The sequence below is a fragment of the Ammodytes marinus genome (genome assembly GCF_949987685.1).
Source record: "Ammodytes marinus genome assembly, chromosome: 20".
Classification (NCBI taxonomy): Eukaryota; Metazoa; Chordata; class Actinopteri; order Uranoscopiformes; family Ammodytidae; genus Ammodytes; species Ammodytes marinus.
Window position 1 is genome coordinate 17,767,196 of NC_137224.1, and position 16,270 is coordinate 17,783,465.

At 40.9% G+C, this 16,270-nt stretch overlaps 1 protein-coding gene across 1 annotated transcript in view; it reads right to left on the reverse strand.

Moving 5' to 3' along the window:
• Positions 1-1,029: 1,029 nt before the first annotated feature.
• The window catches only part of pemt (phosphatidylethanolamine N-methyltransferase), a gene marked incomplete at its 3' end in the record, with an annotated part of 106,537 nt that continues 91,296 nt past the window's right edge, over positions 1,030-16,270 (reverse strand). Inside the window, exons 6-7 of the mRNA XM_080048606.1 lie at positions 5,913-5,987; positions 1,030-1,084 (exon numbers count right to left, since the gene is read on the reverse strand). Coding sequence (XP_079904732.1) covers positions 1,030-1,084; positions 5,913-5,987 — 130 coding nt within the window. The remainder of the gene's footprint in view (positions 1,085-5,912; positions 5,988-16,270) is intronic.

Consider the following 16,270-nt stretch of genomic DNA (forward strand, 5'->3'; position numbering starts at 1 on the left):
AATAGAAACAACCTTGTTTAAGGTTAAATAAATGCATGATGTTCTTAAATCAATGATTAACTGCCTGTTATAATTGTGATTAGGCCTACACAATGTCAATCAAAATAATCATGATTATGATTTTTTTCACAATAAAGCAGCCCTACCTTCATGCAATTTCCATGGTTTGGATAAATTAGAAACAATTACATTATTAAATATATAGTCATTATTAGTATTTTGACTTCATATCTACAGGTTCTTTATTGTGATTTTATAAGTCAGTAAGCTCCATGGTAACACAGTGATTGACAGGCTAACTGAAATGCTCTTTAGCTGGACAGAAACTGCCCTCTCCCAACCCCACACCCCTCTTAAAGTACACACACCTTTTGCCTTTACAGTTGCACATAGTTGCGCTACTATGGTAACAGCGTTTGACGTGTGCCGCGGTGAGGAGTTCGACACTTGAGTTCTCGTGAAGTATAAAATGTCCAGACCAGAAATAACTTTGTTCTTGTTCTCACAGCTCTGTCAGCGAGAAGTTTGTTCTTTCTTCCCGTGGAGTATGTAACAGCCTTAAGCCTGGAGCCTTTAATAGTGTGTAGATGCTGCTCTGACATACCACTTAAAGTTATATTGTAAAACTGAAATACATACAGGATCACCCCATATGTTTGGGTGGGAGTCACTATGATTGGGACATGTGGTGGTGGCAGGTTTTTTCTAACACCAGTTTGTAAACACTGCCATACTGAGAAACAGAGATAGAGTTGTGTGGAGCTGCAGGCTTTGTGTCAATTCCTTCCATTCCTTGAGAATGTCTCTCACAACTACCTTAACTTGGCATCACTAGCCCAAACACTGTAAATACATCATAACCATGTGATCCAAAATAACATTAGAAAAAGATGGCTCCATGTAGCATTCCACATTCATTTAAAAGAGCATCAAACATAATCAAAGAATGGTTCAGTCAGTGTGTCCTCGTGACAGGAGGGAGCTCCGTCAGGCTACACCAGTAGCAGGAAGCTTCTGGTCTGGAGGCGATTAATCATGCTTGCGTCGCTGACATCTCTCCTCATAGATGTGTTCAGTGAACGGTCTGTAAAAGCAGCAGAACAAACACACAATGGGACAATAAATCAAGTGTTTTCGGACGGCGTACCACCCTGTGCCAGGACCCCGTGTGTGTGTGTGTGCGACGAACCGCGAGGGACCTTGATTGCATGTGTGTGTGTGAGTGATATGCAGATCGCCTTGTCTCTCTCCACCACTCGGTTTTTGCGCTTGAACATACATCAGCTCCGGTTGCTTGTGTGTACCCGTGGGAATTTTGAACAATAGAAAGCTCCTATGAGTAATAGAAAAATCAATTGACAGGAGCCTTAAAACAAGCCCAGCCACTGTTGTCAGGTGGGCCTCACATTTCTTAGAATAGCTTCAGAATCATTCCACATAGGGGAGAACGGGGTAATATGTCACACGGGTTGGTTGTCACAATCGCTACATCTCGGAACCAGAAGGTGCTGTCTGTTACATTTTGGTATGTTAATATCCACAACTGGGATCAGAGGTCACCTACATAGTCTTCCTTGGAATTAGACTGCTGAATTTGAGGTGAGAGGACTGTTAGTGTTTTTCATGTCAAATTGAAAATATTTAGCTCCTCAGTATTTTTCTTCTAGGCTTTTACACAATCAGGGTTTATAACAAAACACTTGTTACCCTAAAAAAGTGTGAAGGGTAAGCTACAGTTTAGATTGTTTTTAGCAAGCTAATTAGTTGTCAGATGGTTGTTGGCCTTGATGCTAGCAAGAAATTCCAGTTGGGGTTGGTCGTCACATTTGTTGGGGGGTTGGTTGTCACATGTTATCCAAAAAGTGCAGCCAGGAAAGGAGCCCAATAACAAAAGAGCATGTCAAACTGTATCCTCACTGACACCCCAGAGAAGGAAAGTATAGAGCAGGAAAGGCAGCTAGCATGCAAAAGAGGAAAAGGGCAACAAAATCAAAACGACCCAGTGCATCCCAAACTAGACCAGTTGCCAAGGCTACTGCACCCCAGTGCACCCCACCCCAGCTGGGGAAGAGGAAACAGAAGAGAAAGAGACAAGAGGAGGAATCTTCATCAGATTAAGAGGATAGTTTGTGTTTGGTTTGTATGGAAACGTTCTCCAGCAGCCGTTCATGGGAGGTAAGGGAGAAGTGTTGTATGTGCAACCAGTGGGCACACAATCTCTGCTTAGTTAGAGTGAGCAGACCCTACATTTGCCATCACTGTAACTCAGATAGTGAATGTGTGTATCCTAGTTGAGTAGGCTATTATTGTTAGACCTATTTGTTTTGTTCTTTATGTTGTTACATACAGTAGGTTGGTCTTATGGATTTCCTTTTTGTTTATTCCTTGCTCATTTTGTGTTAAGATGCATAAAGGTATGTAGGTCTATTTTTCAACTTGACAATTAAATTAAACTTTCAAATTTAGTTAATCTTTTTAAGATTTTTGCCATTAAGATAACATTGTGACAAACAACCCCATAGTGTGTGACAACAGACCCCTTGATGGGTTTGGTTTTCACAATGTGTTAGAGTGTCTTGGATGGTAAATTTTTTCTTTATTAAAATAAGTTAGAAAAAGTGAAGGGTTCACATTTCAAGCCAACACCTTAAGCTTCAATTTAATGTAGGAATAACTATTGAAAGATGTTTGGGTGATGAGCAATTCTCACTAGAGTAAAAAGTGTGCCTACTTACCCCGGTCTCCCCTATTTGCAAATGTGCAGGAGATTAAAGGTTGAATCCTAGTTTTTTGTTTAATTAGTTGGGAATATTGTATCATGACAGTTCTGTGAAGGCTATAGCACCCTGATAACTAGAGGTAGTGTATAGTTGCACTTGGATGCAACTGTGTAGTGAAAGGCTTTTATTGTATGTGTGTGTGTGTGTGTGTGTGTGTGTGAAATGATCCAGGCATTTTCTTTGAAATAAATATTAAAAATGTCTGTTTGCTAAAACACTCAGACGTTTTACAGACTGTTTTGTTCATGTCAAGACACAGATAAGAAGTGAAGCTGAATTAAACAATATCATTAGTTTATGAATAGATCAATCCCTTACACGGGCACTTGAGGAAGGGAATAAAATGGCCAGAAGACCTCCCTGTTTGCCCCCTGTCTTCTTGGGATTTAGTAATAGATGGAAAGTGATCTGAATCATTATTTGGTGCCAGCTTACACATAGGGATTGTGAGTCAAAAAAGCTAAAAAAAAAAAGAAGAAGCTGAGAGACATTGTCTTAAATCTGTCTGGACACCAATTTCCATCCACAGTGTTGATCCTGCATATATTCCCCTGCTACCTTCAGTCACCGTGAGTGGTAATATCTAACCGGGTTCTTTACTTTCCCTCGCCACAGTTCAACTAAATGAGATCATTCTGTACCTATGCCAGAAGCAAGAGATAAATATAGCATATGAATCTTTTCCCAGTAGCAGTGTGAGGTCATATTTGGCGCCTGCCTTTCCTTCGTTTTCACAGGTTTGGGCTAAATGACACAATTGTGGATAGGCACTGCCGGAAACTGCCCCAACTACAAGCACACCTGCACTCCTATTCTTAGTGTGTGTTTAAACAGGACATTTTACAGAAAAGCATGCTTGCAACGCTGCTTAGACAAGTGCTGTGTCTGAAATAGGGTACTTACGTATATGTACACGTACATTGAATGCACTTTATTATCCCTACAGCACACTTACTTACAGGTGAAACTCGAAAAATTAGAATATTGTGCAAAAGTTCATTTATTTCAGTAATTCAACCTAAAAGGCGAAAATAATATATTATATAGACTCATTACATTCAAAGTGAGATATTTCAAGCCTTTATTTGTTATAATTGTGATTATTATGGCTTACAGCTTATGAAGCAGAAAATTAGAATATTACATAAAATCAATAAAAAAAGGATCTTAAATACAAAAATGTCAGCCCTCTAGAAAGTATAATCATGCATATGTACTAAGTACTTGGTTTGGGCCCCTTTTGCATGAATTATTGGCTAAATGCGGCGTGGCATGGATGCTATCAGCCTGTGGCACTGCTGAGGTGTTATGGAAGCCCAGGTTGCTTTGATAGAGGCCTTCAGTTTGTCTGTATTGTTGGGTCTGGTGTGTATCATCTTGCTCTTGACAATACTCCATAGTTTCTCTATTGGGTTCAGGTCAGGAGAGTTGTCTGGCCAATCAACACAGTAACACCATGGTCAGTCAACCAGTTACTTGTGGTTTTGGCACTGTGGACAGGTGTCAAGTCTTGCTGGAAAAAGTAATTCAGCATCTCCATAAAGCTTGTCAACAGACAGGAGCATCAAGTGCTCTAAAATCTCCTGGTAGACAGCTGTGGTGACTTTGGACTTGATAACACAGTGGACCAACATCATCAGATGACATGGTGCCTCAAATCATCACAGACTGTTGAAACTTGACAGTGGTCTTCAAGCCCCTTGGATTTTGTGCTCCTCCACTCTACCTCTAGACTGTGGGACCTTGATTTCCAAATGAAATGCAACATTTAATTTGGATCAGTGATGATTTGAGGTATCGTGTCATCTGCTGCTGTTGGTCCACTGTGTTATCAAGTCCAAAGTCACCACAGCCTTCAAACAGAAGATTTTAGAGCACTTCATGCTTCTGTCTGTTGACAAGCTTTATGGTAATGACAATTTCCATTTCCAGCAAGACTTGGCACCTGCCCACAGTACCATAAACCACTGGTAACTGGTTGACTGACCATGGTATTACTGTGCATGAATGGCCAGACAACTCTCCTGACCTTAACTCCATAGAGAAACTATGGAGTAATGTCAAGAGGAAGATGATACACACCAGACCCAACAATACAGACGAGCTAAAGGCCACTATCAAAGCAACCTGGGCTTCCATAACACCTCAGCAGTGCCACAGATTGATAGCATCCATGCCACGCCGCATTGAGGCAAGAATTCATGCAAAATGGGCCCAAACCAAGTACTTAGCACATATGCATGATTATACTTTCTAGAGGGCCGACATTTCTGTATTTAAAAACCTTTTTTTATTGATTTTATGTAATATTCTAATTTTCAGAGATTTTGAATTTGGGGTTTTTATAAACTGTAAGCCATAATAATCACAATTATAACAAATAAAGGCTTCACATATCTCACTTTGCATGTAATGAGTCTGTATAATATATTATTTTCACCTTTTAAAGTTGAATTACTGAAATAAATGAACTTTTGCACGATATTCTAATTTTTTGAGTTTCACCTGTATAGTCTCAGTGCTCTCATTTCTACAGTGTACAGTGTAGTGCGACATTTCGGAAGCAGCACAACTTCTTTCTCTTTTTCAATTCTTACGTGACCTTTTATTTCACTCACTGAGCAATTAAGGCCAAGCTGCTCAATGGGTGTCTTATGTAGCGAAAGATATATGTGGAATGAGATGTGGAAATGGACAATGAATTAATGGTCAGATGAACTCACTGAATTAGTTTTCAATTGGTTCATTTGTCTCCTGATTGTGTGTTAAATGGTGACCTTGTGTGTCTAGTGAGAAATGTGGGTCAGTAAGACACACACACACACACACACACTTAAACAAGCACACTTGCAGTAGCAGCATGTCTGTATATTATTTCTTGTACGTGGGTGGATGTACTGTATTTCTGAGAGCATGTTTCTGTGCAGACCGATGCCAGAAGTAGGTCAGTCATAACAGGTTTTTTTAGGTCTGTTGCTGTAACCGTAATGGACAAGCAGCAGGGAGGACACAGGGGAGGTAAGGCTGACCAACAACAACAAGGCATTAAATGTGGGAGAACAATGAATTCAATTATCCCAAGGCTTTTTACTGACACATTTGACACAAGGCCTCAGACAAAGACAGACTTACCCTTCAAACCATAGGGCCACTTTGTACGACACAGCTACTATGGCGGTCAGGACGAGACCAACAGGACTGGCACCACTGGAGACAGAGATGGAGACAAAAAAAACTTCATATTTCTATGTTGTAAAATACCATATATTTTGGATATGTCAACCCCTTCTCACATCAGTCGATTTGTCTCAAACAAATGTGATAATTATAGTAGATGTCCCATGGATGCGTGTCCAACAGACGGATGAAGGCAAACAACTAAGCTCCCTGATTGCCACACAAGTGATTGTTTGATGATATAGTCAATGATCCTTTCAGTCAAAATTCTGACTAAAAGAAAAATAGTAAAGTCAACATATATCACGAAAAAAAAAATACTATAAAAAAGACCAAATCTTATGTTTTTGACATGCAGTTCATCCCTGTGGAGAAAAAATAAACATGACACAGTGACCTATATATCTAATCAAACCATGGCACACTGATAAAAAAAACAACCTTGCAGGCACACTGTCATACAGTAGCCCGCTCATTACACAGAGGTAATGCAGGTGGCATAATAAGGTAAAAACTCTGAAAGCACTCAAGCAAAAGCTTTTTTGTGTGGAGTAACAGTGTGAGTAACACACACCAAAGCATAACCTTTCCAACCTTGTCATTAGGGACTAGAATAGAGCACTACACTGTGTGACGTGCTAAACTCTAATTGCTTGTGAGGCTCCATCCTGACCTACTGAATCCCAGGTAAATTAAGGGCTTGAGAAAAAAACATATAAAAGGGAAAGATCGCAAGGTAACACTGCATTAAGATATTTTCAAATCCAATGTATTCTTATGGTTGAGTAAGAAGAATAACATTTTGTACATTGAATTTCATAGGGAAAAAAAGCGACTTGCCTTTTCTAAATTTTATACATTTTTACAACTGAAAAACTTATTTTACAAAGTTTTTTTTAAACATTATTATACATTAAGACCAGGCAAGGAAAGACACGGCAAGTGTATTTGTATTTGTATAGAACAATTCAGAAACATGGCCACTCAAAATGCTTCACAGGGTCATAAAATACATCAAGTATAGAATTTACACATTAGAAAAGTGAAAAAAAAGAAGAAAAAAAAACAGTCACAAGATACAGCCATTGAGTTCTCTCACCCTTTGCAAATCTGTGGCAGGTCTGGAACAACTGTCATAACATTCACCGGCATGGACTTCAAATCTGTCTTCAATGCACTTAATTCATTGTGACCGACTGGTTGGAGTAATCTGCCACAATGCGTCAGTAGACTTTGTGTGGTAATCTTCATTTACACATGACCCATTTTAGAAATTGGCATAATTACAAATGACAGAAGCAAAAGTCCGACTTTCTTCTGCCAAACACGTACACAATCCCCATTTATCAGCCACACAGCGCTCCCCTGAACTAGCATTAAATGACAGTTTTTTCTTTTTCTTGTTCAGACTCCTTTCGTCCTGGACTTTGTCAGCTAGGGAATATGAGGCACAGCATATTCATCACATCTATTTGTATGTTGGCCTTTTGGTAATTTTTTTTATTTTATTTTACTGGTATGTGACGTGTAAGTTGATACAATGATCAAGCTCACATATGACCCACAGGGAGAATGTATCTGTTTGTGGCATCTGAATAAATTAATGTTGACAGTATTCTGTGCTTCGTTCTAGCCAGCGAAATACATCTACAGTCTGCACGCTGTGTTCTGAATCTGTATGGAAATCTTCATCTGTGCACATGAATATGCACCATGTATTTGCGGTCTGTATGAATCAGGCTGCAGACGCCTATGTGAGAAAGGGTAACAGCACATGATGTTTCTAGTGCTCTTCTTGATGAAAAATGTATGTGGGTGAGTGTGGTCATTTATTAAGGGGACGGCAAAAGAGACCTGAGAAATAAGTGAACAGGTGTAGTTATCACACAGACTCACAGAAAACATCACGCTAAATGGACAGAATGTGACTGTAATGTAACACAGCACGTATGCTCAATAGGGGCTAGACCTTCAAAATGTAGGTCATATATTCTTCTCAGGGGTTCTCTGGAAGAATTACATAGGTATACTATGCTCACGCAGCACACGCAGCTCACGCAGCACACGCAGCTCACGCAGCACACGCAGCTCACGCAGCACACGCAGCTCACGCAGCACACGCAGCTCACGCAGCACACGCAGCTCACGCAGCACACGCTCACCTGAGCAACAGCACAGGCTTCACCATCCCCACCAGGCCAGGCTGGGCCAAGGCTCTACCATCTACACGGGATATCACCAACCCTGCACTGAACGCAGCAGCTCCATACAGCAAGCTAGCACCAGCTACCACTATGCTACAAACGTGTGAATGCAATCTTACCTTAGGTCGACTGAAGGAGAGGATCTCTGGTCTGCAAGCTGAACTCAGGGGTAAAAACGACATCATCATGGAGCTATCCTCTGTTGCTTCCACTCAAATGAAGCACCTTGTCGCCCTAAGATCCTCTGGCTGCGGCTCCCTCTGCATGGCAGGCGATGATCCTACTCTCCCGTGGCCCGGCTCCGCCATTGTGGGATCCTCTTCTCCTGTCACTGTGCCCGGGCCCGTGTTAGCCATACCCAACGATCAGTGGAGTCTACTTGGTGCAAAACCTAAGCTGGCAGCGACTGTCAACAAAGGGGATGGACAATTCCCGCTGAGCTCGACCCCTGTTAAACCGATAAATTGGTTAACAGCCCGCAAGGGTAAACATTGTGGTCGTCCGCGGACTCCCCCAACACCGCAGCGCCTGGAGCTTGGCAACAGATTCGAAGTTATGAGCCTACAGGAGTTTCCATCAATGGCAAATGGCTCTAGCTCTCCTCCCCGGTTCCAGCCACGTCCAGTTGGCCACGGTTCACCTGTGGACAGGGATACCACCACTGCCCTGGCACGCGCCACCACGTCCTACCCCTCCGCTGTTCCGATACCCGCCGCCTCCTCTTCCTCCGCTGTCACTTCGCTGCCCGCCGCCGCTTCCTACGCCGCCGCTGTCTCCTCTCCACCTGTGGCCGGTGTTTCCCAGACGTCTCGTCGTTCCAACACGGGAGAGAACCGACGCAGGATGCTGCAGGATGCCATCATCAGACGATCAGAAGGATCCACCAGACGCCCGGCTCAACCTACGCAACTTTGCCGCTCTGGACCGCGGGCATCAACACTGCAGGCTAATGATCCAGCCCGGCCTTCACCTGGTTGCTCTGCAGCGCAGCAGGGCCGAGCAGCGGAGCTCCAGTGCCTCCTCATTGGCTCATCCATGGTCCGACAAGTTCTCCTGCCGAGGGCGGAGACCTTCTGCTATCCCGGTGCCCAGGTATCCCACATCAACTCAGTGCTACCACACATTATCCACAGTAATCCCGCTGCATCTATGGTCGTGACACATATCGGCTCAAATGACCTTAAGTCAGAAAAGTCAGAAAGTCTTAAAACTGATTTTAAAGCCCTAATCGATTCCGTCTTGACCGCTGGGAAACAATGTATCGTCTCTGGTCCCATGCCTTCCCCTCGATTTGGTGACATCAAATTCAGCCGCGCACGCCAACTTCATGTTTGGCTCAAACAGTATTGTCTCTCCATGGGCATTCCCTTTGTCGACAATTTTAACGTTTTCTGGAACAGACCGTCTTTCTTTGCCAGCGATGGTTTGCATTTAAACAAACAAGGGAAACATCTTCTGGCCAGCAATATGCTCTTAACAATAAAATCGGTTCCTAGCGTCACTCCTCTTGCAAACTCTGTCCAGCATGATTGACTATCTCCACACCTGGTCAGTCAAGAGGTAGTTAGCTCACGTGACACAGCCTCCATGACCACTAGTCCCCATGCTTCTAGCGCCCCCTCCAGGCCTGGAACATCCATTACTATAAAAACTCACCCAATCCCTGTATGTCAGTCTGTCAGATCATCATTAATCCCTCCTCATAGATTTTACAGGTCACGCCACAGACCACTTGGGATTACAAGTAACTTGAAAAATGTACCTATTATGTGTAATAGGTCAATTGTGTTGGACCACCCCGCTGTTGATAACCTGGACATGAGCATATCAAAGCTAAACTCACCAAACATCCTCAAAACAAGAAAGGGTTTGGGTTTTCTTCACTTAAACATAAGAAGTTTGCTTCAGCACAATAAACTAGACCATGTTAACATCTTAGTATCTCAGGCTGACCCAGATGTCTTGGTTCTGACTGAATCATGGTTGAAGAGCAGTACACATGACTCTATGGTGGCAATAAATGATTATAGTTTATTCAGAATAGACAGGACCACACGGGGTGGGGGAGTGGCTGTCTATGTTAAATCACATTATTCTGTATCATTACTACATGCTGTCTCTGTTCGAAGCTGCTTTGAATTTATTGCTTTGGAATTGTCTTTATCATCCAATGATTGTTTTGTTGTAATTGGTGTGTACAGGCCCCCTTCAGCAGTAAATAGCTCCTTGAGTGAGCTAGCACATTTAATCTCTCCATATGTAAATAGAGAGGTCATTATGATGGGTGATTTTAACATTGACTGGCTTTCTGGTGCCTCTGAACCTTTTAAAGAAATATGTAGCAACCTAAATCTTACACAAATAATAACTGAGCCCACAAGACCAAATCTAAAAAACCCAGCAAAATCAACTTTGATCGATTTAATATTATCAAATCAAAGCAATAAAATAGTTTCTGCTGGTGTCTTTGAGCTTGGAATCAGTGATCACTGCCCGGTGGCCTGTATCAGAAGTATTCATCTTAAAAAATCTCAACCCAAAATCATCATTAAGCGTAATTTTAAAGGTTTTAACGAGCAAGCATTTTTAAATGAACTCTATCAAAGTGACATTCATCTCACAAGTGAAATATCTGATGTGGAATTGGCCTTAGAATTTTTCACCAATACTTTCTCCTCCATTTTGAACAAGCATGCACCCCTTAAAAAGCACAGAGTAAAAAATAGATCAAACCCCTGGTTCACAAATGAATTGTCCGATATATTTGCAGAGAGAAATAAAGCATGGTCCCTAGCTAGACGCTCTGGTGAAAACTCCAAGTGGACTGCTTTCAGACAAATCAGAAATAGGTGCATATCCATGGTTAGGAAAGCTAAATCAGACTACTACCTCGAACTAATTTCAAACTGCTACTCCAACCCTGCACTATTTTGGAAGGCTGTGAATTATAACAAAAACAATTCTAGCACTGTTCCCAGTCAGTTAAAAATAAATGATCATATTTTAAATGATCAGAAAGAAATTGGTTTAGCTTTCAATAAACACTTTATAGCTGCTGGTAAACTCTTTCACAATGGAGTATCTACGCCTTCTACGCCTACCACCACGAGAAATAAAAATAGCATACCACCTGTCTCTAAAACTCCTCTTTTCAGCCTTGTTCAAGTCCCAACAAGTATTGTTGTAGATGCGCTTCTTGCCATCAACCCCAGGAAGTACATGGGAGAGGACAATTTGGACCCATTTTCAATAAATCTCTCTGCACTTATCATATCAAAACAAATAACCCATATTTTTAATCTTTCCATCTCTTCTGGTATTGTTCCTAAAGTCTGGAAAAAAGCTCACGTCATTCCATTACATAAAGGGGGTGACAAAAGTGATCTTAACAATTACAGGCCAATTTCCAAACTCCCATGCCTGGCAAAAATTCTAGAATCAGTCATTAATACTCAGTTGAAATCCTTTTTATCCAGTGCTTCCATTTTGAGTCCATTTCAATCTGGTTTTAGGGCAGGCCACAGTACTATATCTGCTGTCACTTTGGTCTTAGACAACATTGTTACAGCTATCGATAAAAAAATGCACTGTGCAGCACTTTTTGTTGATCTGTCAAAAGCTTTTGATACTTTAGATCACCATTTGCTTTTAGAGAGGCTGCATGAAATTGGTTTTGATTATTCTACATGTAGCTGGTTTAGGGACTATCTCTCTGATAGACAGCAGTCAGTTAAGCTGGGAAGCTACCAAACTGAGTTTTTAACAGTTACAAATGGTGTTCCGCAGGGCTCAATTTTAGGTCCAGTCCTATTCACAATTTACATCAATAACATTGTTTCATCACTACAAAACTGCCATGCCCATTTGTATGCTGACGACACTGTACTGTATTGCATTTCTGATTCAGTGCAACAATCTGTTCAGAACCTACAGAGCTCTTTTAACACCCTGCAGAACTGTCTAGTGGATCTCAGGCTTGTCCTTAATATAGAAAAAACAAAATATATGTGCTTTTCCAGAGCAAGAATTACACATTTTAATGATCTTATTATTCACACAAATAATGGATCTCATATTGAAAGAGTCACTGAATATAAATATCTTGGCATCTGGATAGATGAAAAACTCTCTTTTACATTTCACATAAAAAATCTTGTCTGTCGTCTCCGACAAAAGATTGGCTATTTTTATAGGAATAAAGCCACCTTCCCGTTGTTCAGTAGGAAAAGGATTATTGAGGCAGTTTTTATGTCTGTCCTTGATTACGGTGATGTGGTTTATCGGCATGCATCTCGTTCATGCCTTAAACTCCTAGACTCTGTATTTCACTCTGCTTTGAGATTCATTACAGGAGATGCTTATGATACACACCATTGTGTTTTATATGAAAAGGTTGGGTGGTCCTCCCTTAAGGAGAGACGTGATGCACATTGGCATATTTTTATATATAAAGCTCTGACTGGAAAGCTACCACTATATTTGACAGAAATGCTGCTTATTTCAGATGGGCTTTATCAAACCCGCTCAACTGACATGCTCATGTTATATGTCCCCTATGCCCGGTCTGAGCTTGGTAAAACCGCTTTTAGCCATAGTGCCCCTGACTCCTGGAACAGCCTACAACATACAATTAAAATAAATACACTCATAACTGTTAACCAATTTAAAATTATTATTTTGAATCAGCCCCTCTACACTTGTAACTGTTTTAATTAGGCTATTATGTCTCTCATTCAATTGATCTGAATGTTTTAAATTGTTGTTGTCTGTGTGTGTGTGTGTGTGTGTGTAAACTTGTTATGTATTCTCATTGTATATTGTGTATATGTACAAACTCGACGTCATTGTAAAAGAGGGTCACCCCTCAATTGATCTTTCGAGGTTAAATAAAGGAAAAATGAAAAAAAAAAAAAATGAAGGGATAATGTACAGGAAACCGGCTCCTGCTCACCTTTTCGGTCTTTATTTCTACAGTGTGACCAGTTTGCTATACATTATCCTACTTATTACAGGACTACTAACTAAATAAATCAATTAATAGAAGCAAAGCAAAGTAGTTTAAAGTTCAGTTTTATTGATTTATAAACTATTTGATTGCTTACGGTACAAAATAAAGTTCCCTACTGGTAACTATGTCAATTTGTGGCTAAGCTAATGCTGGGCTTACACTACATGACTTTTCACGCGATTTGACAGAGGCAGACAATCTTCCAATGTCGGACTGAAATCACAGGAGTCGTTCTGGAGTTGTGGCGCGCGCCCGTAATCTTAGTCATTTGGTGTAAGATGGTCATCCGACCCGATTTCAGCCTTCAGTCTTCTTCCCGTCTTGAGGTTCTGACATTATCAAACAGGTTTGATATTATCGTTAGTCTAAAGGGGTTAGCTCAAGCGAAATAACGTAAACACTGTCACACTCTCGCATGCACCAAGCACGACGCAGGGGGAGCGGCATTAGTCGCGACCTGTGTCCAACTGTGAGGCACTTATTTCGGACACTTTTTCCTAGCAGCCTCGACTGGAGAACCAGGCTGACAGCCGCGCAACCTTAACACTTTGCCGTCAAATTTAGGGTTAGGAGTTAAAGTCATTGGGGGACGAGACCAGCAAATAAAGCTGGTCAAATAACTAAAGGAAGTCCCCCGCTCAGAATATTGAATTAACTTTTTTATTAAATAATCACAATCGCGTTTGCGGAAATAATATTAATCTCAAAAGGAATCTAGTTGTAGTCTTGCAATATGAGACCACCTGTCTTTTGAAAATCTCACTCTGTGACTGAAAACTAATGACTAGTTGTCTTCAGGTGTGAGTTAATTGTCTTTAGATGTAAGAGGGTTTCAGTCTTCAGTCTTTTCAAAGTCTTTTACAAGTCCTATAGTGTAAGCCCAGCATTACTCATGTTGTCTGCACTGGAGTCTTTCCAAATATAGACCATGACTTTGAATTTCCATGCTAGATACATTCAAACTAAAGTTTTAAAGTATTCCATTGTTTTTTGAAGGAGTTGTAAGCCTAACTGTTTGTAGACGCTTGTCAGTGGATTGATATGACAGGAAGTGATTGATCAGAACAATGTCCTGTAGGTCCATAGCCACAGGGAACTATCCTTAACAGTGGGCATTATCGAGAACTTTTTCCCTATTGAATGCCTTGATTGACAAATCAGGACACAGGATTTATAATAAAATGAACAAGTTTTTTTTCCCTCAGTCTTCCCTTGGCCCAGCTGTCCTGTTAATCCTATCCCTACATTTTACCATGTGTGATGTCACACATGGGAAAATGTAGGGTTAGACAGTGAGACCATAAAACACTCTTTCTGCCTTTTCTCAGGCTAGGATTAACCGATTTCTAAAATGCCTGCACATTTATACTACATAGGATCTCAGAGTTCAATACACCTTCAAATTTCCACCGGTGAAGTAGCTCTTTAAGGAGAGGTGTATCTAGGAGTCAACCTATACACATTTAGGGAAGGAAATTGGGACCGCTGCTGTTTTGACCACGTTTGTAGTGTGGCTATGGGTATGGTCTGTTAGTAAGTTCCCCACTTGGTTTGATTATTGATCTTACAATTTTTGCCCGAGAGCGGATTGTTTCAATTATTAATGGATGGATTACCATGGAATTCAGTAGAGAAATTCATGTCTGCGACACGATGAGCTGTGATAACATTAGATCCGGTAATTGTAAATAATACCTACTACACTTCAACCAAACCACCAGAACTGCCTTGTTTTCCACCTCAAAAACATTGCCCGTCTCCACCTATCACTCACCTTTCTCTGCTGCTAATACATTACATCAAGAAGACTGTAGGCTAACTGCTGCAATAGCATCCTATGTGGACCATCTGCCAAAGCCCTAAATACACTCCCAATACATCCAGAACTCTACTTCCTGCCTGTCTGTCTCATCAACCACAGCTCCGTTCTCCAGCATATCTACTAGTAGCTACCGGTTCCATCCAGTTCAAAGTCCTCACCCACACAGCCCTCCATGACCAGGCCCCCTTCTTACCTCACAGACCTGCCCCACCGTCACACTCCCTCCCCGTAGCCCCTCGCTCCACTGATGCAAACCTCCTCTCCTCAGCACTGTAGATGGGGTGAGCATTCAACATCCCCCTCACTCTGGAACTCTCTACCCCATACGCATCTGTGTGACTGTACTGACCTGGACAAATTCAAATCACTGATCAAATACCACCTCTTCAGACTGATTTGAATGTTTTTTTTACTTGCTTTCGATGTCACCATTGTGTGTGTGTAATATTGCGACAGCTGTTTTAGTGTGCTTGTTTTTATTGTTTTTATGTAAAGTGTCTTTGAGTGTTTTGAAAAGTGCCATAAAAATAAAATGTAGGATTATTATTATTAAACATGAATAACTTTTTTTCTTTTAAGTTTTATCTTCGCAAGACAGTGATAGGTTTGTATTTGTGTGTGTGAGCGGGAGAACGAAAGCTACCAAGGGCTTTTAATTAGATTTAATTGATATTTAGTGATATTATGGGGGGAATCTACAGTCCAGAGGGAAGTGGGTTATGTATTTATTTTAAATTATTTTAGCGACAAAGCAACTATTTTCATATTAGGGGAGAGTGGACTGAGTTGTGCCAGTGGGGAAGTTGTGCCACCCCTTGTTTCTAGAAAACCGTGTAAGAAATTGGAAATGTGACCATATATTTAAGAAGAGCCATCCATTTGACTTATCCTGTAAAGAAGGGAGACACAAGGAATAAGATATAAGCAGTTCACATTTAGTAACAAAGTAACATTTCCGTGATCAAGCTTTTTGATTATTGTGTCTGAACAATTATAGACAAGTTTGAAAACATTTGACACATGTTTTAGTGCTTTAGTATGCTACACTTTGAGTCTATACTGTACAGTTAGCACGATGTCAGCCCTAAACTGCTGCATCATGATCCAAAATTCTGGGGTTGGGGTGATTTGTGCCAAAGGGCCTAGGTGAGTTGTAAGTAAGTAAGTAAGTAAGTAAGTAAGTAAGTAAGTAAGTAAGTAAGTAAGTAAGTAAGTAAGTAAGTAAGTAAGTAAGTAAAATGTATTTATAAAAGCACATTTATAACAGTTTGCACTGTCC